The sequence below is a fragment of the Camellia sinensis genome, chromosome 13 (assembly GCF_055761805.1).
Source record: "Camellia sinensis isolate YWXY chromosome 13, ASM5576180v1, whole genome shotgun sequence".
NCBI classification, from domain to species: Eukaryota; Viridiplantae; Streptophyta; class Magnoliopsida; order Ericales; family Theaceae; genus Camellia; species Camellia sinensis.
Genome location: NC_138973.1, coordinates 58,956,322 through 58,979,195, shown reverse-complemented (window position 1 = coordinate 58,979,195; position 22,874 = coordinate 58,956,322). Strand labels below are relative to the sequence as shown.

At 42.4% G+C, this 22,874-nt stretch overlaps 1 protein-coding gene across 5 annotated transcripts in view; it reads left to right on the top strand.

The window, feature by feature from the left end:
- MSH4 (MUTS-like protein 4) overlaps positions 1–22,874 on the top strand; it is a 52,454-nt gene that overhangs the window by 5,951 nt on the left and 23,629 nt on the right. For 3 of the 5 annotated variants that reach the window (XM_082902307.1, XM_082902306.1, XM_082902304.1), the window contains exons 2-13: positions 6,843–7,046; positions 7,171–7,206; positions 7,291–7,403; positions 9,504–9,549; positions 16,137–16,183; positions 16,382–16,489; positions 17,550–17,625; positions 21,084–21,156; positions 21,264–21,409; positions 21,491–21,576; positions 22,455–22,594; positions 22,690–22,829. In XM_082902307.1, coding sequence (XP_082758433.1) covers positions 6,843–7,046; positions 7,171–7,206; positions 7,291–7,403; positions 9,504–9,549; positions 16,137–16,183; positions 16,382–16,489; positions 17,550–17,625; positions 21,084–21,156; positions 21,264–21,409; positions 21,491–21,576; positions 22,455–22,594; positions 22,690–22,829 — 1,215 coding nt within the window. Of the gene's footprint in view, positions 1–6,842; positions 7,047–7,170; positions 7,207–7,290; positions 7,404–9,503; positions 9,550–16,136; positions 16,184–16,381; positions 16,490–17,549; positions 17,626–21,083; positions 21,157–21,263; positions 21,410–21,490; positions 21,577–22,454; positions 22,595–22,689; positions 22,830–22,874 lie in introns of those variants that run through there. The other 2 variants (XM_082902308.1, XM_082902305.1) reach the window with 2 other exon arrangements.

The following is a 22,874-nucleotide window of genomic DNA, read 5'->3' as shown; positions in this document are numbered from 1 at the left end:
GTTGGAAGCTCTTTGTTGGCGAGATGTGGAAATTTTTTGTTGATGGAGCCTCGAACCGTCACGGTGCCGGGCTGGGCATAGTTTTCATTTCGCTAGACGGACTGACTATTGAACATTCTATCACCCTTGGCTTCCCAGTATCCAACAATGAGGCCGAGTACGAAGCGCTCTTGGCCGGGCTCAAGAGCGCGCTTCAGATGCAAACATCTAAGCTAATGGTGTACAGTGATTCCCAGCTTGTGGTTAACTAAGTTTCTGGGGTTTACGAAGCAAAGGATGACCAAATGATGAAGTACCAAGCTCTGGTCCGGGACCACATCAAGCGATTTCAAGCGATCAGGGTCCAACAGATCAGCCGAGAAGAAAATGGCCGAGCAGATGAGTTGGCCGGCTTTGCTTCCATGGTCAATAGCGCGTCCCCCAACCCTCTTTTGATTGAATTCCTTTCGAGGCCCAACATTGAGGAAACCGGGTAGACAGAAGTACTCTGCGCCGAGCTAGGTCCTTCTTGGATGGACCCTATCATCCTTTTTCTCAGAGAGCGGACCCTTTCAGTCGGCAAGAAGGAAGCACAGAAAGTGTGCGTGAAGTCAGAGCGGTTTTGGCTCTCTCCATCGGACACTTTATACAAGAAGTCTTTCACTGGTCCCTACCTGAAGTGTGTGCACCCGAGCAGCGTGGAAGCCTTCTTGTATGAAATTCACGAAGGCATTTGTGGCAGTCACATAGGGGGCAGGTCCTTGGCCTACCGAACTATTTCGCAAGGCTATTGGTGGCCGTGCATGCAAGCCGACGCACAGAAGTATGTTCGCAAGTGTGAGAAGTGCCAGAAGGTTGCCTACCAGATCCACCAGCCGGCCAGGGAACTTCTTCCCCTCACCAGCTCTTGGCCCTTTGCGATGTAGGGGCTAGATATAATGGGCCACTCCCAACCGCACTAGGCAACCGGAAGTTCTTCATCGCGGCCACAGACTACTTCACAAAGTGGGTTGAAGCAGAACCTTTGGCAACAATCAAGGAGAAAGACGTCAAGGGGTTTGTCTGGCAGAATGTGGTAACGCGGTTTGGCGTCCCCAAAATTCTGATCTCTGACAACGGTACCCAATTTGACGGACGCCTTTTCAGAGGATTTTGTGAAAACCTGAAGATAGAATTCTACAACTCCACCCCGACTTACCCGCAGTCTAATGGTCAAGCCGAAGCGTCAAACAAAACCATCCTTGATGGGTTAAAGAAAAGGCTGGAGAAGGCAAAGGGAAAGTGGGCTGAGGAACTCCCCAGCGTCCTTTGGGCATACCGAACAACCCCGCGGCGATCTACCGGGGAAACTCCTTTTGCTTTGGCATATGGCATGGAGGCGGTCATACCTTTGGAAGTTGGAATGCCCACCCTCAGAAGTGAAAGTTTTGATCCCGAGCTGAACGCCGAAGCCATTGCCCTGGAATTGGACCTCGTGGACGAACGCCGTGAAAAGGCTCTCATCCATGTGGCCGCCTACCAACAAGAGCTCTCAAGGAAATACAACAAAACGGTGCACCCCAGACCGTTCAAAGTAGGTGATTGGGTCTTGAGGAAAGTCATGGGCAATACCTTGGTGCCAGGTGAAGGCAAATTAGGGGCAAATTGGGAAGGACCCTACAAGATAACCGGTCTGGCGGGCAAGGGGGCATACCACTTGGAGGACTTGGATGGTAGAGGAATACCCCGGCCGTGGAATGCGGCCAACCTCAAACTGTATTATTTTTAGCTTTTGCTTTCTTTTTGTGCAAAGGAACTTTTTGCCTTGCACTTCAAGATGTAATATTCTTTTTATCAATATGTAGAAGTGTCACATCTTTGCTTTGGCATTTTTATTGTTGCTTTATGTTTAGTCATTCTCAACCGAGGTGCTTATTCCGGTTGAAAGAGTTGATGATTTGTGCAACTATGGTTCAAACCGAGATGTTTACTCCGGTTGAAAGAGTTGATGTTTTGCTCAACTTAGTTATTCTCAACCGAGATGTTTATTCCGGTTGAAAGAGTTGATGGTTTACTCAACTTAGGTGCTCTCAATCGAGGTGCTTATTCCGGTTGAAAAAGTTGATGATTTGTTCAACTATGATTCAAACCGAGATGTTTACTCCGGTTGAAAGAGTTGATGTTTTGCTCAACTTAGTTATTCTCAACCGAGATGTTTATTCCGGTTGAAAGAGTTGATGGCTTGCTTAACTTAAGTGTTCTCAACCGAGGTGCTTATTGCGGTTGAAAGAGTTGATGATTTGTTCAACTATGATTCAAACCGAGATGTTTACTCCGTTTGAAAGAGTTGATGATTTGTTCAACTGTGATTCTCAACCAAGATATTTATTCCGGTTGAAAGAGTTGATGTTTTGCTCAACTTAGTTAGTCTCAACCGAGATGCTTATTCCGGTTGAAAGAGTTGATGGTTTACTCAACTTAGGTGTTCTCAACCGCAATCGAGGTGCTTATTCCGGTCGAAAGAGTTGATGACTTGTTCAACTATGATTCAAACCGAGATGTCTTTTCCGGTTATATCAGTTAATTAATGTGGTTTGTCTCGCCGAGGTATTTTGTTCGGCTGAAGTTATAAGGCTTGAAGGCCGCACAAACACTTGATGCAATTACAGCTTTTTCATTGATGTGAAAGTAAATACTAAAGGTGGGGAACTTAGCCCAGTTACATGTTCAGAGAAAAAGCAAGTAAAAAGAAAACTAGGCTAAGGGGGATAGGTTGGTGAATTCATCCTCGGTTGCTTCCAAGTTGACCGTTGGAGATTGGTCTTGGACACCGGTTTTTGTTTGGCCGGGCTGCTCCTGTTCTTGGCGGTCCTCTCCCTCAGCATCTGCCTCGGCTGCTCCTTCAAGTCCTTCCTCGGCCTCAGCCTGCAACGCGCTGAAGACATTGTTGGCATATGGCACGAGATAGGTCGGTAGGAAGACAGCTGGCGGAGAGGCAAACACGTCGGTATCAGGACCTTGACCGAGCTGTTCGCAGGCAGACGTCCAACCCGCTTTGAAATAGATGTCTTGGGTGGCGAAGACCTGCTTCTTATAGCTGTCCTCGGCCTCCTTAAAGCCGGCGTTGTTGGCGTCTTCGCACTCCTTCTCCCTTGACTCTTTGAGTGCGTCCAGCTCAGCCTGGAGCTCATCCATCTTTTTCTCGGTGTCGCCAAGCTGGCCGAGCAACTTGGTGTTGTCAGCGTTGGCAATCTGCAGTGAAGACTTTGCTCGGCTGAGCTCGGTTTGAAGACTTTGGACTTGGCTGGCAGTGTCGTTTGCCTTCTGCCGCAGTCGATGAATTCTCTCCATGACCAAGTGTTGCTTTTGGATGGCCTGCGGGAAGAAAACTTGATCAGAGAAGAAACCGTGCAAACACTTGTGAAAATTTAAGTATAAGTTGGGACTTACCCTGGTCATGGACTTCACTGCGGATTTCACCAACCGGGTGTCTGGCACGTGGTCGCTGCCAACCACGTCGCTCGGTAGAAGGAGTGCTTTTGAAAGGTCAAAGGCGAGCAGATGCTCTTTGTCGCCCTTGACGGAAGCGGTTGCCGGGATGTCTTTACCCCGGTGTTTGAGTTGGGGCCTCCATGCCGGTGTTTGGTCGACGGTGATGGCAGGTTGCTCGGTGCTGAGCTTGTTCACCAGCTCGGCAGAAGGGTCCGCACGTGGTCTTTTGCCAGCACGGCGTGTCTCTCCGCTGGCTTGACCGACAGCCGGAGAAGCCAAGGTAACCACGGCCCCACTGGATTGACCGGCAGCAGTTGGTCGGGTTTGGATGCTCGGGATCTCGGTGGAAGTTGCTGTGAGTAGGTTCTTGATGCGGCTTCTCTTTGCCATCTCTTCCGCCTCGGTTAACCGGATTAGGGGCACGTCCGGTAGTGTTGGGTCTGGAGGAGGTGATGGAGCACGGAGAAAGTCTGAGACTTTACTCCGGCGTGGAGCAGAGTACCGGTAGGTTGGGGTGTAGCCGAGCAGCTCGTTGCAATCTCGGTTGCTATAACGGAGCACGGCCCTGATGGCTTCTTCATTGGGATAGTGGTAGTTGGCTTGTAAGGCTTGGATTGCTGCAAAGGAAAGAAAAGAAGTGTTAAAATACAGAATATGGAACAAAGGCAATTGACCGAGCAAGTTGGCACGGCTTACATGTGGAACCAAAATTCTTGCTGATGAACCAGCCCGGTACGTCGGCCGTTTCATAGTTGCCAGACACCCAGAAAAAGTAGTCATCGTGTAAGTCCTTGTCTGGGGTGCTGGTCACTATTTTTTCTTTGCCCGGTCGAATTTTTAAGTAATAGGCGAGGCCATCGCCTGTGTGCCCAAGTGTGTACCGTCGTAGTATCTCGGCTAAACCTAAGTTGGTCTCTATCCGGTTATTTAGCTCGTGAATGCCGTTGATTATTCGGTAGGTGTTGGTTGATACTTGTGTGAGTGCTAGCCCAGTACGGTGCAGGAATTCAGTCAGCAGAGGGTTGACCGAGAAGCGGAGGCCTCCCTCAATGATGGATGGAAAGAACGGTGAAGGGGCACTGGTCTAATCTGCCCCAAGGTGTTGTCTCGATCTCGGCGAGCTCTAGGTGAACATTTGCCGGGATGTCGTAGTCTTCCCGGAATACAGCCAAGGCAGCTGGGGTGTCGACAAGGAAGCGGAAGCGCCCCATGTGTAGCCGGCTGGTTTAGCTCGGCTAGGTGGTTTGGCACAGACTGGTGTCTTGATGGCTGCTCGGTCTTTGAGAGCCTCAATATTTGGTCAGTGGTCCCCTTGGACTCTGCAGGGAAAGGATGGCAATGGTGAGTGTGAGCGCGGTTACGCAAAATGAGCTTGACTTTAGCTCGGTTATGAAGAGTGCCAACCACCTCGGTCTTGAAGGCAAACCAAGGAGCTCGGCCACTCAGGCGGACCAGATGTTAGCCTGGTCGAGCGTCCAGGCTCCCTTCTTACCCCGGTTTCTGCTAAAGGTTTTGGTAAACTAGTGAATTGCTCGGTCTTATTATATTTTGGGATCAAAAAGCGACCTGGAGCCCGGTCCGCCCCAGTTCTTCGTGTATTCATATGTTCATCACTGGGATTGAAGAACAACAAAGAGAATAGGGGCGAATATGGGTTTTGGGAGGGGGGGTTATGTCCTAAAACCTACGGATTTGGTGCTCTAAAAGGAGAAATATCAAATGAAATGACAATAAGAAGAGTTGAAGGACTTACCAGTTGAGGGCAGTGGCTCCTTCTTCGAACACAAACTCTGAAATGGCAAGGGAGGAATGGCACGAGCTCTGGAACGTCAAAGAGAAAGGAAAGGCAAGAAGAGTGGAATGAAGGAGGCTGGGCATGCTTATGAGGTTGAAAAGTCGCCAAAATTTGAATGAGAAGGGACAGTTAGCTGCTCGAGGCCAATCAGCACGCTACACGTGTCCCTCCATTAACGCAGCGTTAGAGTGAAGAGACAGGAAGGTCAAATGAGGCGTCGACCGAGCAAGTCAAGAGGCAGGAAGGTCAGACGAGGCGTCGACCAAGCAAGACAAGGAACCGAGCGCGGAAATTAGCCCGGTTTGCCTCTTGCAAATTGTGAACCGAGGAAGAGTTCATCCCGGTCGGAACAGGTAATCCCGGTCACGCTAGCGCGGACGGAATTAAGGGGCAATTGAGAGGGAGAAGTATGATCTGGATTGGGCCATGATAATATCGGACATATTGTGGGCCAAACACATTTAGGCCGTGGTATCCTGGGTCCATGCAGAAGCGATTTTTGCTCGGTAATGGCAAGGGCGTGTGGAACCGAGCTACTTGACCTTGTCGGCACGGAGGCCGGTCAAGTAAGGGTTCCACGGTTTATGCGTTGCACGGTTGGAAAGCGCGCATCCATAGCTCGGCATGAAGGTTCATGCCTGAAGCTTGGTAGGAAGGCCTTTGGTTGACCGGTATGACCAATCTCAAGCTTGGCTTCGCCAAAATGCAGTCGAGCACGGCTGGAAAGGAGCTCGGTTATTGGAGCACTTGGGCATGAAGCGCAGCATGGCTGTTTACAGCCGAGATGCTGCAGCTCGGCTGCCGAGCTGGCAGTTGGGTTAGGTGATGTTCAACAAGATTTGTGCTGACAGATGGGATAGCAACACCACGTGTCGAGAGATCACTGGGAGTAGGTTTGAGGCGCAAAAGGTATATAAGCATGTCTGCGCCCCCCATATCGGGGATGACATTCCAGTGAGGTAAACACTAAACACCACTCCAGTCCTCTCTCTCTCAATCCCTGTGTGTGTGACTAACTTGATCGTCGGAGGGGTTTTCCGGCCACACACCGCCGGGTAGCTCACCGCCGTTGTGCTCGCAGGTTGATCAGACAGACTGGAGCTTGGAAGAAAGCGGGCTTACCTGAGTATTTACTCCCCGTACATCAGCCTACACAAACTTTGTCTTGAATTTTATTCTCAGTTTGTTTGGTCGGAAAATATTTTATGGAATTCCGCATTTTCTTGCATTTGGTAGAACAAAAACTGAAAGTCAATTGAAAATGTTTTTCGTGGTCAATGGAAAACTAGCTTATTTGAGCAGAAAATATTTTCTACTTTTGAAAGGTGAAAAACATTTTCTAAAGAAAGTATTTTCTAGCAAAAGTTTTCCGCCGAACCAAATAGAGAGTTGAGTGTTCTTAATATTTGGAGCGACTCTTCCTTCCATTTTACAAGATAACTTGAATTTTGTGCATTTAGTCGAATTAAATACTTTTTATTATTTATTATTTATTTTTTATATTACCATTTCTCAATAATAGAGTTTCTGATATCTCAATTTGGTTTTGTGATGACCTTTGAATTTCATCACGCCCAACAACCAATTTTACGTGCAGGTTGGAGTGGCTGCCTTTGACTTGAGGTCAGCTTCGCTCCATCTTTCTCAATACATTGAAACTAGCAGTTCATATCAGAACACAAAGACATTGCTGCATTTCTATGATCCAATGGTGATTATCGTTCCTCCTAGCAAGCTTGCACCTGATGGAATGGTTGGAGTCTCAATACTGGTGGACAGATTTTATTCATCAATTAAGAAGGTGAGCTCTCTGTGTTTGTGTGTGCTCATATGTGTTTCTCCCAGCGTGTGTTTACATATGATATTTGCATTTAAATGTCTAAAGTCTAGATTTATGATCTGTGGATCTGTTCTAACTTTTGCAGGTCATAATGGCCCGTGGTTGCTTTGATGACACCAAGGTAGTACCAAACTTCTTTTGCATTTTCTTTCTTTCTTTCTTCTTCTATTTTCAGTGAGGCTCACACTGCATTTCAACCTTAAAGGGGGCTGTGCTGGTTAAAAATTTAGCGGCCAAGGAACCATCAGCACTTGGTTTGGATACTTACTACAAGCAATATTATCTTTGCCTAGCTGCAGCTTCTGCAACTTTTAAGTGGTACTACAAAACTTTAGCCCTTTAGGAGTTAGACATGAAATAAGTGTTTATTTCTTGTTTAGTTCATCCCAACAAGTGAAAGGATAAGATATATATTCTTGCTCAGCAGTCATGGCTTCATGAAATTCAGGTTTTATGAGTGCTATAAAATCAGTCTTGAACAATATGCAAGTACACTTTTGGTTATCATGTCAATGGACTTGCTTCTGACCTTTAGTCTAAAGAGTTGAAGTAAATATTTCGTGGAATTCATAGTTCTACTTGACTGTGATTAGTGTGTTATGTTGGAAAATATTTATTTGACATGGCAACTAAAAAATGCCTAATCAGTGCACAAGGCTTCCGCTTACATTAGGGTCTAGGAGAGGTAGCAGCCTTACCCCACTTTTTGTGGAGAGACTGATTCCCGTGACTTGAACCTGCAACCACAAGGCTGCTTGGTCACGACTTATTGACTTGGAAACTAAAAATTTAGGGGTAAACTACCAGTTGGTCCTAATAGTTGGACTTAATTCTCATCAAGCCCTATTAAAATTAAGTTCTAGTAAAATCGTCACTAAAAATAATTTTTTGTGACGATTTTTTGCATGTGTCGCTAAAATTTGACAATTAGTGACTTTTTTTTGTCACGGTTTTATATATTATCGTTAAAACTTACAATTAGTGACGTTTTCTGCAATAAATTTTTCGAACTGTCATTAAAAATTAAAAATTAGTGACCTTTTTTTGTGGCGATTTTTTTAAACTATTGCTAAAACTTATAATTAGTGACATTTTCAAATTGTTGCTGAAAATTAACAATTAGTGACATTTTTTAAAAGTGTTTGATGAAAAACGCCATTAATTCTCATAGGACCTATTGGACGATAAGTGTACCTATTCGGACTTATACGTAAGTCCCTCCAAAATTTAATTGATTTGTAAGGGTTGGTAGGGAGGGGTGTGGGGCTTGAGATAATTGCAGAATGAAATGAAAAAAAAAAAAAAAAACTTTTTCTCTTGCCTCTTATAATTTTTGTCTTGGGAGTTGGGGATGTTGGTTTATTTGGTCAAGATATTTGATAATTTGAACCCCTGTGCTTAATTGAGAAAGGAGAAACCATTTTATCCCATATGTTACAATCTCTGTCTGAGAGTTTGGGAATTATGGTTTAGTTGATCTTGAATATTAGTTCTGGAAACTAATTACTGAACAAAGAGAGGAGGTTTGACCTTAGCTTTTTCAGTGTGGTACCCGCAATAGTTATCTATTTGTTCATTTTTACTGGCTAATTATCTCTTGCTTTTTAAGTATGATGATCACCAAAGACAACAATGAGGAGAAGAAAATTGCGTATAGATGTAAAAAATGAATGTTCCATCCACTTTGATTCCTTAAAAGATTCCAAGTGATGCACCCAATGTTCTCTCTCTCGTTATGATCAGAATCTACAAAGCTAATGTAGGGTAAACGCTCAAATAATTTGGATAGGTGAAATTTTAGAATAAGATAAACATGAGCTTTGGATGCATGGTTGCTAGCTTGGTCATATAGCAATAAAAGGAAGCGCTGTGCTATCCTTGTAAGTTGTAAGGGCTAAGTGGAGCCAAATAGTACGAGAGATCACCAAATTGAACTACCACTTGAAGTTTAGTTTGTGAATTTATACAAAATTAAATAGATTTTAGCCCCTATTTTCATAGGAATTTACATGGTTGTTTTAATGTTGGAGATTTTGAATATTCTCATATCAAAAAATAAATATATAATTCAGTATCTGATAGTCATGTAAAGAATGCACATACTGGACGATTATTTGCATCAAAGCCTAAAGGTTTTGTTGTAGGTTTTCATCAAGTCCAACATCATGAGTTCCTGACATTTCTCTAAATTTCTTTGTACTTCACCCTTGATTTTTATACAATTGGGGAACACATATCACCACCAAACCGTGTGTTCCTTGTACTTATCTTATTGACCATCAAAGGTGCTGTTAACTGTCAAATCATTAGGCATGATAATTTCCATGAAATCTTTCAAACCTAATTTGTGTTTTGGAGTTTCACATTTTTTTCTTCTTGATTAATTTGTGTAATCTTGAACAACTGCATCATGCACAGGACTGAAGCAGAGAAAGGAGTCATCATTACAAATCACTCGTTGTTGGTATGTGTTAGCTTTTGCAATGCACGCTCCTCAATCCTTTCAACCAATGGTACCTAGAATCAAATCTTAGACACATATTATTTCTTTTCTTGTTAACATTATAACTATACCAATAATACTTTTTCTAGTCATCTACTTTCGGTCTCAATAACCAAAGGAAAAGTGAAGATGAGAGCAAGAGCCAGGTTAGGAAGGAGATTATGAGTGTGATGATCTTAAGTACACCTTAAGGTTCAGAGCACACATGTAAGATCCAAGTCTACTAATGTAAGATGATTAACCATCTCTTCCTTCATTTCCAAGTCTCAATAGGTCCATTTTTTCTGAGAAGGCTGAGATTAGTTGAATTTGTAATTTAGACGTCTAGCTCTGGAGGATCCAGGGCAAAACCTTTTGGTAGTTTTATATTGTTGCTTTTGGTTTGGGTTGTAAGATGTGAGGAAAAAATACACAATTAAAATTTGTCAATTATTGATGTTAGATTACTAGTCCCAAAATCTTAAACTATTAGGAAATGGGCCCAATGTTAGATCATCACTAGTCCCAATGTTAGATCATCACTAGTCCCAAAAGCATACATTGTTAGAAAATGGACCTAACAACACATATAAAGCTATCCAACATCCTTCCTCATGTGGAACCTGAAGCTTGGGTAACCAGCTTAGGGTATGATAGAATATCACCCCCTATTTATAAATGAAGATTAGGGTTTACAAGAAACACAATTACAAGATGATCCCTGAGGGCACAAAATGATTACAGACCCTAGTGTAACTTTCGGCTAATATAATATGCTAACACTTTCGGCTAATATAATATGCTAACACTCCCCCTCAAGCTGGTGCGAAGATATCTCTCATGCCCAGCTTGCCTAATATTTCATGAAATGGTTTATTCCCAATCCCTTTGGTGAGAATGTCAGCAAGTTGTTCACCAGACTGGACAAAAGGAGTACAAATGGTACCACTAGTGAGTTTCTCCTTAATGAAGTGGCGATCAATCTCAACATGTTTTGTCCTGTCATGTTGAACTGGATTGTGAGCGATGTTGATGGCGGCCTCATTGTCACAGTATAACCGCATGGAGTCCGTCTGATCAATACCTAGATCACTCAACAATAATTTGATCCATAAAAGTTCACACACACCTTGTGCCATAGCTCTAAACTCAGCTTCTGCACTTGACCTGGCAACCACATTCTGTTTCTTACTCCTCCAAGTAACTAGGTTGCCGCCAACAAATGTGCAATACCCTGAAGTTGATCTCCTATCAGTTACTGACCCAGCCCAGTCAGCATCTGTATAGGCTTCTACACGAAGATGATCATACTTTGAAAAATACAGACCCTTACCAGGAGCAGACTTCAAATACCTCAAGATTCTCATGACAGCCTCAAAGTGAATCTGATGAGGAGCATGCATAAACTGACTAACTACACTGACAGCAACAGCAATATCAGGACGGGAGTGAGATAGGTAAATGAGCTTACCCACTAATCGTTGATAGCTCCCCCTATCCACAACTTCTCCTCCGTCATCATCCCCCAATTTCTGATTGGGTTCCAGTGGGGTGGCATATGCCTTGCAGCCAAGCATCCCAGTTTCCTTCAACAGGTCAAGCACATATTTTCTTTGTGAGATAAATATCCCATCCTTCGAGCGAGCAACTTCAATTCCCAGAAAATACTTCAAGCTTCCCAAGTCTTTGATTTCAAACTCTTGAGCTAAATATTTCTTCAACAGAGGTATTTCCCCACTATCATTGCCTGTAAGAACTATGTCATCTACATAAACAATAAGTGCTGTAGTCTTACCGCGTGAGGAATGTTTCACAAACAATGTGTGATCTGCCTGACTTTGTTTGAAGCCATATTTAACCATAGCCTGAGTGAATCTCTCAAACCAAGCCCTTGGAGACTGTTTGAGACCATATAATGACTTCCGAAGTTTGCATACTTTGCCTTCTGCTTGATGATCCTCAAAACCCGGAGGGATGTCCATATATACTTCTTCTTCGAGGTCACCATGGAGAAAAGCATTCTTGACATCAAACTGATAAAGCGGCCAATCCAGATTAGCTGCTAGAGAGAGAAGTACTCTGACTGAATTCATTTTAGCCACGGGTGCGAAGGTCTCCTGATAATCAATGCCATATGTCTGAGTAAACCCTTTTGCCACAAGTCTTGCCTTGTAACGCTCAATAGACCCATCTGCTTTGTGTTTCACAGTATATACCCATTTACATCCCACAGGTCGTTTGCCCGTAGGTAACTCAGTCAATTCCCAAGTGCCATTCTTCCTAAGTGCTTTCATTTCCTCAATCATGGCTAGTTTCCACTCAGAGGTAGCAAGAGCATCCTGAAAATGGTTAGGAATGCTAACAGAGGAAATATTGGACACAAACGCTCTATATGAGGATGACAAATGAGAGTATGATACAAACTGTGAGATAGGATGTTGAGTACAAGATCTCACACCCTTCCTCTTGGCAATAGGAACATCAAGATCAATGGACTCAAGAGATTCAAAGTTACCTAGACTCTTATCAGAAGCAGGAGATGGCAGTGGAGTAGCAGAGACTGTCCCGTGTATCCAGTTAACTTGTTTTCTGTCTATGTCCCGGACATAAACATGCCCGTCCTTATTCTTGGTGACAGGGGGTTCTATAGTCCCAGTAGAAGAGGAGGGTGCAAGAACAACTGGTTCCACCATAGGAAGCACAGTAGTAGAGGGTGGTGCAAGAACAACTGGTTCCACCATAGGAGGCACAGGATTCACTTCACACCAAGGCTCCCCCGGAAATGAGGACGGTGACACCGGAGAGGACAAGAAATAGGACTGGGACTCAAAGAAAGTGACATCCATGGACACAAACCACTTACGAGAAGAAGGGTGGTAACATTTATACCCCTTTTGAGTAGGAGAGTAACCAAGGAAAACACACTTGAGGGAGCGAGGGTCCAACTTACCACGAGAGGGAGAGTGATCATGGACAAAACAGACACAACCAAATATTTTGGGAGGAATAGAAAACAAGGACGGAGAACCGAGGAGGACTTGAAGCGAAGCCTGTTTGTTCAAGACCTGGGTAGGGAGACGATTAATAAGATGGGCAGCGGTGAGAACAGCGTCGCCCCAATAGGGCCGAGGCACATGCATAAAAAAACACATGCACCGAGCCATGTCAAGAAGATGCCGATTCTTGCGTTCGGCCACCCTATTTTGTTGAGGGGTATTGGTGCAAGAGGTCTGATGGATAATGCCATGAGTAGAGAAATATTGTCCTAACCCAGAAGCTATGTATTCCCCGTCATTATCAGAACGAAATATTTTGATAGTGGCTCCAAACTGAGTACAAATCATCTTATGAAAAGTGCGAAACACAGAGAAAACCTCACTCTTATCTTTCATGAGATACACCCAAGTAGCACAAGAAAAATCATCAATAAATGTAACAAACCAGCGATGACCTTTCACAGATAGAACACGAGAGGAACCCCAAACATCAGAATGTATTAATGAAAAAGGAACGAAGCTTTTATTCAAACTGGGAGCAAAAGAAGCTCTATGTTGTTTTCCAAGTTGACAAGACTCACAAAGAAAGTCAGACACATGATGATTTGCGAAACTAGAAGGAAATAAATGCTTAAGTAAATGAAATGAGGGATGCCCAAGACGCCGATGCCACAGCCATAAATCAGCAGGGGTAGTAGAAGATGTGGTGGAAGAATAAGCAAGTTTGTCTGGTTGATCTAGGAAGTAGAGACCATTTTCTGCACTACCACTGCCAATCGTCCTCCCCGTGACAAGGTCCTGAAAAAGACAATAATCAGGAAAAAACGTCACACTACAATTCAAATCCTGGGTAAGACGACTTAAGGATAACAGATTAACAGAAAACTTGGGAACATGGAGAACAGAAGATAGATGTATGGTAGGAGTGACTTGGACTAAACCTTTTCCAGAAATGGAAGAAACAGTACCATCGGCAATCCTAACTTTGTCCTGACCTGAAGAGGGCTTATAGACAGAGAAAAGATCAGAAGAGCCAGACATATGATCGGAGGCACCAGAATCAATAATCCAAGGCAAAGATGTATGACACAGGAAAGTACAAGGAGAAGATGCTAAGTTACCTGAGCGGGCAAAGGACGAGGAAGCGGTACTGAGAGCAGTAGAAGATCGGCGGTCCAACAATTGGCGCAAAGCATCCTCCAGCTCAGAAGCTTGGGTAACAGAAGTAGAATTAGAATCAAGGGTATCAACGGCACTAGACTGATGAGCCCAGTAATAGGAACCACGTCCTCTAGATGGGCCTGACCGACCTCCTCGAGAACCAGACCGATCACCTCGACCCCCGGATGGAGTCCCATGAAGCTTCCAACACGTCTCACGAGTATGCCGCGGCTTCTTGCAATAATCACAGAAGACAGACTCCTTAGCAACAGACGGAGGAGGCAGGCTGAGGCCATCTCGAGGAGTAGATAGTAATGCGGAACGGTCAGTAGAGACAGGGGACATCATAGCAGATCGGCGACTCTCCTCATTTTGTACATAGGCAAATGCCTCTTGAAGTGAAGGAAGAGTGTCCATACTCAGAACTCGACCCCTAACTGGATCATACTCCACATTTAGGCCGGCCAAAAATTTAAAGACCCGTTCCCGTGCGATGAACTGCTTGTACCCGACAGAATCAGTAGAGCAAACGGGTTTATAGTCTTCCAGGTGGTCAAGGCGTTTCCAGCCGTTGGTGAGGAAAGTGAAGTACTGAAGAACAGTCTGCTCCCCCTGAAGTGAGCTCTCAATAGAGCGGCGCAACTCAAATGCCTGTGAAAAATTCCCTTTGCGGGAATAGGTAACTGCCACAGCCTCCCAAACGTCCTGGGCAGTCTCCATAGACAAGTAGCTCTCACCAAGTTCTGGAACCATCGAATGGATAAGCCAACTCATAATCAAAGAGTTGGTAATCTCCCATTGGTCATAACCTGAGTCAGTGGTACTAGGTGCCTGTATCCTGCCATCAACATACCCCATCTTCCCTCTGCTCTTCAAGAACATAGTCAAACTTTGAGACCATGCGAGGTAGTTCTGACCATTAAATAGAGAGGTGGTGATTTTCAGACTAGGGTTGGGGTTCTCAGTCATGGTAGTAGGTAGAATGAGACTCTCACTCTTTGGTGTTTGAGAAGAAGGGGACACACTGGTGGAATCTGTCATGGATACAATACTACCGAACCCGCAACAAAACTAGTGGCAATCACAATCCCAGAAGGTAGATAACAGGCACAATGATCACTATAAAGACATTAAGAAACCATTTTGTTTTTTTTGTTTTTTGTTTTGTTTTGTTTTGTTTTTTTTTTTTTTTTTTTTTTTTGGTTTTGTTTTGTTTTGTTCTTTTTGTTTTTTTTTTTGTGTTTTTGTTGTTGTTGTTGTTTTTTTTTTTTTTTTTTTTATTATATATATATATTGAGTTATTTATGTATACATGTATTTATATATAAATATAGATATTAGGCTAGATTTATCAGGATAGATTTATTATAATATAAATATAGATATTAGGCTAGATTTATCAGGATATATATAAATATAGATATTAGGCTAGATTGATTACAATATTAGGCTAGATTGATAGATATATCAGGATAGATATAGTTATATATACCTGGGTAGGAGATCAGAGGACGACGAGGGGGTGGAGACGAACGACGAAGGGGATGAGTGGGCTGATCGGGGAGGAGTGACGAAGACGACAGAGGACGACGAGGGCGATGAGCGACGAACCGCTGGAGGAGCTGAGATCGACGAGCTGAGGAGCTGAGATCGACGAGTGACGAAGCTGAGACGGAGACGAAGACGAAGCAGAAGGACGACGGTGGCTGAAGATCGACCCAGCAGATGATCCAACTAGGTATGTTTTGAATCCTAACCCTAGAGGTGAAGCTTTGATACCATGAAGCTTGGGTAACCAGCTTAGGGTATGATAGAATATCACCCCTTATTTATAAATGAAGATTAGGGTTTACAAGAAACACAATTACAAGATGATCCCTGAGGGCACAAAATGATTACAGACCCTAGTGTAACTTTCGGCTAATATAATATGCTAACACTTTCGGCTAATATAATATGCTAACAGAACCCTGTCTTGCATGTGGAGATGCAAACAAACATGTTAGAATAAATGCAAATGGAGAATAAATGCAAACAAATAGACTTGAACACAAGAGCCCTCCCAGCCTGAGCTTTGATATCATGTTAGATCATCACTAGTCCCAAAAGCTTAAACTATTAGGAAATGGGCCCAACAATGTATCTCTAGCTATTATACTTTGAATCCATCTCATTTGACTTTGGATTTGATTCTCTTCGATTTTTCCACCTTAGCATTTATTTAAATAAAAAACACTTGTTTTGTTGAAGTTCATGTTACTGAGTAATTGATTGTTTGTCTGAGATCAATGGCTAAATGGGTGCAAAGATACATTTGGAAGCCCTTTATCAGAAGGATAGTCAGTCTATCTAGAAACTTACATTGCAAGCCTTCAAAAATCTTTACTCTTCTTGTGCATTCTCTTTTCCCAGGTTACTTTTAATGGATCATTTGACCACATGAATATTGATGCCACCAGGTACCCTTCCTGAAAGGCAATTGTCACCATTTTCGTTTTTTTTTTACTCCTATAAATACAATCAAGTTCCATTCTGCCATTAGGCATTTAATATGTCAGGTAAATATTTGGAAATTTTTACATGAAAATGCTCTTTTAAATTTCCAATCAGTTTGTTACATGTAGGGGACAAATTTAATACTTGCAATTTGATAACAGTGTCCAGAACTTGGAAATCATTGATCCATTGCATTCGACTCTTTGGGGCACGAGCAACAAAAAGAGAAGTCTATTCCACATGCTGAAGACAACAAGAACTATTGGAGGGTATGTTGAAAACCCTATCAATAATGCAGCTAGTGCTTCACTTTCTTGTTTTCTACTTTTATTTTTTAGTTTCTACAATATCTGCTGTTAGCTTTAAATGTTGCAGTATACAGGTTTTTGTTTATTCTATTTGTCCTTTTAATGCAGTACAGCATAACTCAGGCTTGTTCTTTCATTAGACAAAAAGCTCCCTTCAAAGATGACATTTTATTATTCACAAAAATAGAGGATACCAAGTGATACTTTGAAACTATGATTTACTCAATCTAAAGTTGTTTCAGCAGTGTCAAATATATATGCCATTAATGTGATTTGAAGGCAACATATCACCAGCATACTATAAATTTTAACCTACAAACAATTATTTGAAGAGTGACCTTGTTCAGCGTAGGAAAGTGAACTTGTTGGCTTGTTGCTCAATTTCCAAATCCTGCAATCTATTAAATACTTGTTCTGATATGTATATTTGTAATAGAACACATAACAAACAACTTTTATTGAGCCATATACAAATAAAAAGTTTTATATGATCACCTCTACTCTAGGGAGCAGGAAATGATACATGTGCCATATGTAAGAACTAAGAAGAATATCTTCCTTTTCTGTCATTTTGTAATAGCAAAATCTGATTATGGAGGACGAATGTGCAGAAGGGAGCACATATTGTAAAGAGAAAATGACAAGGAGGATTTAAAAAAACTATCAAGGAAAGATGATTTTAACTTATTTCTCTTTGCCAGATCATCCACTTCTTAATTTCTCAACACTTGAGTTGAGCCCAAACAAATATAAATTGAAGATGGGAAGGCCATCCACTCTAGTGTACTGTAAGTAGTAATAGTAGTTGGAAAATACAATAATATGATTCAACCTAAGTACCCTACATGTACATTTTTTATTCTTTCTTTCTTCTCTTTATTTTATTAAATTTGGTTGATAAGATGGGACATGTTTGTGACCATCTCGTGGTTTTAGACTTTTGCAGCATATTATGGGTCAGGAATGATGGAACGTCATATTTTGTTAAGTTTCATTTGATCCGACATCTGATCTTCTGCAGGACTAGACTTCTCCGAGCCAATCTTTTGCAGCCACTGAAAGACATTGAAACTATCAACACTAGACTTGATTGCCTGGTCAGTGTTGAATATGGTTCTCTCAAACTACCTCCCAGATTTCTGCAAAAATTGAATTTAGAATATATAACCAAGCTATAATGAGGCTTCTAGCTTGAGAGCTATTCTTTCTTCTGATTATTTGTACTCTGGTCTGGTGGACTTGTCTGTTTAGACATCTGTTAAAATTCACCTACTCTCCACCTACTTCACCCACTTAAACCTACTCCACTAAACCTAACCCACTACACCACTACCACCTCACCTACTCCACTAAACCTAACCCACTACACCACTACCACCTCCACTTCACCTACTCCTTACCTACTACACACTCAACCTCTTCTATATATAGGAATCATGAATCATTGTAATAAAAATAAAACAATCAATCAATAATACAATTCTCTATTTCTCTTTATACATTAAATTTCTACATGGTATCAGAGCTATAGGTTAAGCTCTTGGTGCTCTTCGCCTTCTGGCGGGCGGCAACTTTGCCTTAACCGCCCGCCAGACCTCAACCAATTGAAACCTCCAACACATACCTCTCTCTCACCACTATTGATAGATCTCATCTGAACCAGGGTTTCTCTCTCTGCTTCTTCCTCTCCCATGCCCAAATGTGACATCTGTCAGGAGACAGTTGGCTATTTCTTTTGTCTCGAGGATAGAGCTTTACTGTGTCGGAAATGTGATGTTGCCATACACACAGCAAATACCTTTGTGTCTGGTCATCGGAGATTTCTACTTACAGGAGTGAAAGTAGGGCTTGAACCCACTGAACCTGGTGTGTCTGCTTCCTCAGGGAAGGCACAATCTAGTGAGAAAATCTCAGAAACAGAATCTCGTTCTGTGTCTAGAAAGGGTACCCCAATGCTGTTGACTGGTCATTATAACAAAGTATCACCTGTCCAAGTTGCTGGGGTTGGGGATTTTCAACCAAGTAAGTTGCCATTGGCTGGAGGATCCACAGCTGGAAGTATTCCACAGTGGCAGTTTGATGATTATCTTGGACTAGCTGACTTCAATCAGAACTATGGCCACCAATCTCTCTCTCTCTCTCTCTCATCTTTCCTCTTTTTCTACACAATATTTTTGTACCACCGCCCACTCCATGATACCAATATTATTATTATTATTATTATTATTATTATTATTATTATTATTATTATTTTCACAAAAAAAAAAAAAAAAAATTCATTCCAGTTGATTTTTCTGCATTACCACACCTACCATTCGAGTTTGCCAAACACACTTGCTTTATTCATTTCAGGGATCAACCCTGATCACAATTTTACACAAAAAAAAAAAAAAGAAAAAAAAAAGAAAAAAAAAACCACAAACAACACCCACAGATTTGTTTTCTTTTCTGCAGCCGGCCACCCACCGCCCTCACTTCTTCACCTATGCCGCCGGTCTTTTCTTCTTGCCTCCGTCCTGGGCGGCCCTTGATGGTGCTGCCTCCGTGTTTCCCACGCCGCCGAGCACGTTCTCTACTCCCTGCTCCTCCACTGCAGCATATGGCGGCCCTCCAAATCGGAACATCACGGTGGCCTTCCGTTTCAGCTCCTTGTTTTCCGCCTTTAGCACACTTATCTCTGCTCGCGCATCCTTATACATGCGTTGGAGCAGAGCCAGCTGGGAGTTTAACTGTTGCACCTCATTTGTCCTGCTCTGCAGCCGGTGCGACAAGTTTGTGACCGCAGTCATGGTTTCCACACATGACTTCAGAGTATACTGATTGGCCTCAATATCAGTTTGCACCGCCATTTTTTGCTCCACCGACCGCATCGGAAAGTTCAACGGAGCAAACACAGAGGTGTTTGGTTGAGGTTCACTGGCCACCGCACCAGTTCTCTCTATTGTTGACTCGTTCAGGTCTGGAAAGAGCGTGAGCAGACCACGGGAAGAGGATGCCATGTTCTGGGTAGCTGGACGGGAAGAAGAGGCCATGATTTTTGGGTTGCTGAGTGTTTCAGAGACGGGTTGGTTACAGCGTATTACAGCGTTTCTCTCTCAGCAAAGGAAGAGTTTTTTCAGAGGATTTTCAAAAGTTTTTTGTCTGCCTCAGCCTCAGCATCAACCTTGGTTAAATAGCCAAGGCAGCCACGCGCATCATGCGCCGCTCGGCGCTCGACGCCAACCTGGACACACCTTTTGATGGCACGCCTTTTGATGAATTGGACACGCCTTTTGATGGCACGCCTTTTGAAAGATTGGGCACACCTTTTGAGGGTGCGACTTTTTAAGGGTCCGACAAGACTCTGTAAACTGTCCCGACACTGATTCCGGTTAGCTCCTTCAAGGGTCCGACAAGACTCTATAAACTGTCCCGACATTGATTCCGGTTAGCTCCTTCAAGGGTCCGACAAGACTCTGTAAACTGTCCCGACATTGATTCCGGTTAGTTTCTACAAGGGTCCAGCAAGACTTCGTAAACTGTCACAACAACTGTCACAACAGTGTCTGTTACAACGGTCCGACATGACCCCGTAAACTATCTTCTACAACGGTCCGACATGACCCCGTAAACTGTCTTCTACATCGGTCCGACATGACCCCATAAACTGTCTTCTACATCGGTCTGACACGACCACACAGTGTCTGCTACAACGGTCCGACATGACCCCATAAACTGTCTTCTACATCGGTCTGACACCGCCATCCAGTGTCCTCTACACCGTTATGACACCACCATACAGTGTCCTCTACATGGTTATGACACCCCCATACAGTGTCCTCTACAACGTTATGACACCACCATCCAGTGTCTTCACCAATGGTCTGACACGACCATACAGTGTCTCTTATCCTCTTTTATTTTTATGTATTTTCTTGTTTTGTTACTCTCTCCAAACTCAAGTTGGTTAGTTCCTATCCCCCTTGAGTTTGCGGGGGGCTGTTAAAATTCACCTACTCTCCACCTACTTCACCCACTTAAACCTACTCCACTAAACCTAACCCACTACACCACTACCACCTCACCTACTCCACTAAACCTAACCCACTACACCACTACCACCTCCACTTCACCTACTCCTTACCTACTACACACTCAACCTCTTCTATATATAGGAATCATGAATCATTGTAATAAAAATAAAACAATCAATCAATAATACAATTCTCTATTTCTCTTTATACATTAAATTTCTACAACATCTATGCTATATCATACTTTTGATTTGTTAGTCTTGTATAATACACCATGCTCTGAATTACTTTGGTTAGCATGTGAAATCCAAAAAATTATTGGGGTCCATTTCATGGATTTCGAATTCCTCTGTCCATGTAACCTCTATGGGAGGAACACGCCTAAGACACATCAAAAGGGAATTTTTATCCACCTGAACTGAACCTCATGTTACATGAAGGTGCAGCTTGGAAGTGATTCTGTTTTAAAGATAGTTATGCTAGTCCAATCATGAATTGAGATCAAGATGCATGAGGATACCTGTTTTAAAATTGAACTTCAGGATGAATTGATGAGCAATGAGCAACTATTCTTTGGTCTCTCCCAGGTTCTTCGTAAGTTTCCAAAAGAAACTGGTAAGCTGAAAAGGAAGAGGCATGGGAAATTGTATTTTGCAGTTCTTGAGAGTCAATACCTTTATTAGTAGTTTGAAAAAATGAACTTATGCATGCTTTTCATCCAGATAGGGTCCTTTGTCACTTCTGCTTCAAGCCAAAGAAAGTTACAAATGAGGTATTGGGCATTGATAATGCTAGAAAGAGCCAAATTTTGATTTCAAGCATTATTCTTCTTAAAACTGCTCTTGATGCAATGCCGTTACTCTTAAAGGTAAATTAGGTTGATTTCTTTTGCATTTATGGTTCTATGAGAGTCATGTAATTTGAAGTAATAAGTTTTTATTCATCTCAGGTGCTCAAGGATGCAAATAGTTTTCTTCTTGGAAATGTTTACAGATCTGTATGTGAGAATGAAAAATATGCTTCAATAAGGAAAAGGTATAGTTGCAGGTTTGGTTCTGCTTTTTAATGACCAACTTTTATTTGTCTCTGCTCTGTCATCCTTAGATGATTGTAAAACTTGGACTTTGACACTGCAAAGAGGCCTATTATGTGAATCCTAAAAACCTTTTTCGATGAGACTAAATTCTTGATTTTAGTAAGGAAGAGAGTAATGAGAATCACGGACACAATTCAAGGAAACCAGATTTAGGTATGCACATTTGTTAGAAAAGGAATTTGGATACACATTTCCATTAATGCAAGGAATACAAAATTCATTTACATGCCATTTCTTCCTCTATGTTTTGTTTTAAGCATCATCCCTTAGTTATAAAGTATGTTCCAACTTGTTGCCTACGTTTTTAACCTTGTATTTTAACGACTGACCAACTCAGCTGCTGTCAGCCTTTTTTATGCTGCATTTTTTCTTTCACTTGTGAAAAGAGATATTATGGATTATAACCATTATTTTTATCTGAAATGCTTTGGATGATCCCTGATTTGATATTTCATGCTCATGATTAGTGTTGCAATGTGTTTTACATGCGTGGTAGAGAAGGAAAAGGGCACCAATACGGAAGAATGAAAGAACAGGCGTTTCAACCCCAAGTATATGGACCAAATTTGTACAAATCATGGAGATTTCATTCACAATGAGAATTTCTTGTTACTATGGAAGAGTTTATAAATTGTATCAATAAAACTATAAATCTGATAATACTCAGGGGATTTGGAAGATTTTCTAACTTGTACTATGTGCTCTGCTTTAATGCATACATACTAATGAGGTGTCATACATATTGAAGGTCGATAATCATATGGGAACGCATAGTTTTTAGTTACTTGACTTGCTAAAAAAGATGTGTTAATTTCAGAATTGGAGAGGTGATTGATGAAGATGTGCTTCATGCACGGGTCCCCTTTGTTGCCCAGACACAGCAGTGTTTTGCTGTTAAGGCAGGAATAGATGGACTTCTGGATATTGCAAGGAGGTCATTTTGTGACATCAGTGAAGGTTTTCTACTAGTTAACTAGTTCATCATATCCCAACCCCACTGTGTGGGCAGATATGCTATTATGCCTGCACCCTAATTGACATTGAATCGACAGCTATACATAAACTTGCAAACCAATATCGTGAAGATTTCAAAGTGCCAAATTTGAAAATCCCATTTAACAAGAGGCAAGGCTTTTACTTTAGCATTCCGCAGAAGGACATACAAGGAAAGCTTCCAAGCAAGTTCATTCAGGTTGTGAAGGAGATATTTTTCTGCTTTATATATATGTATATATAA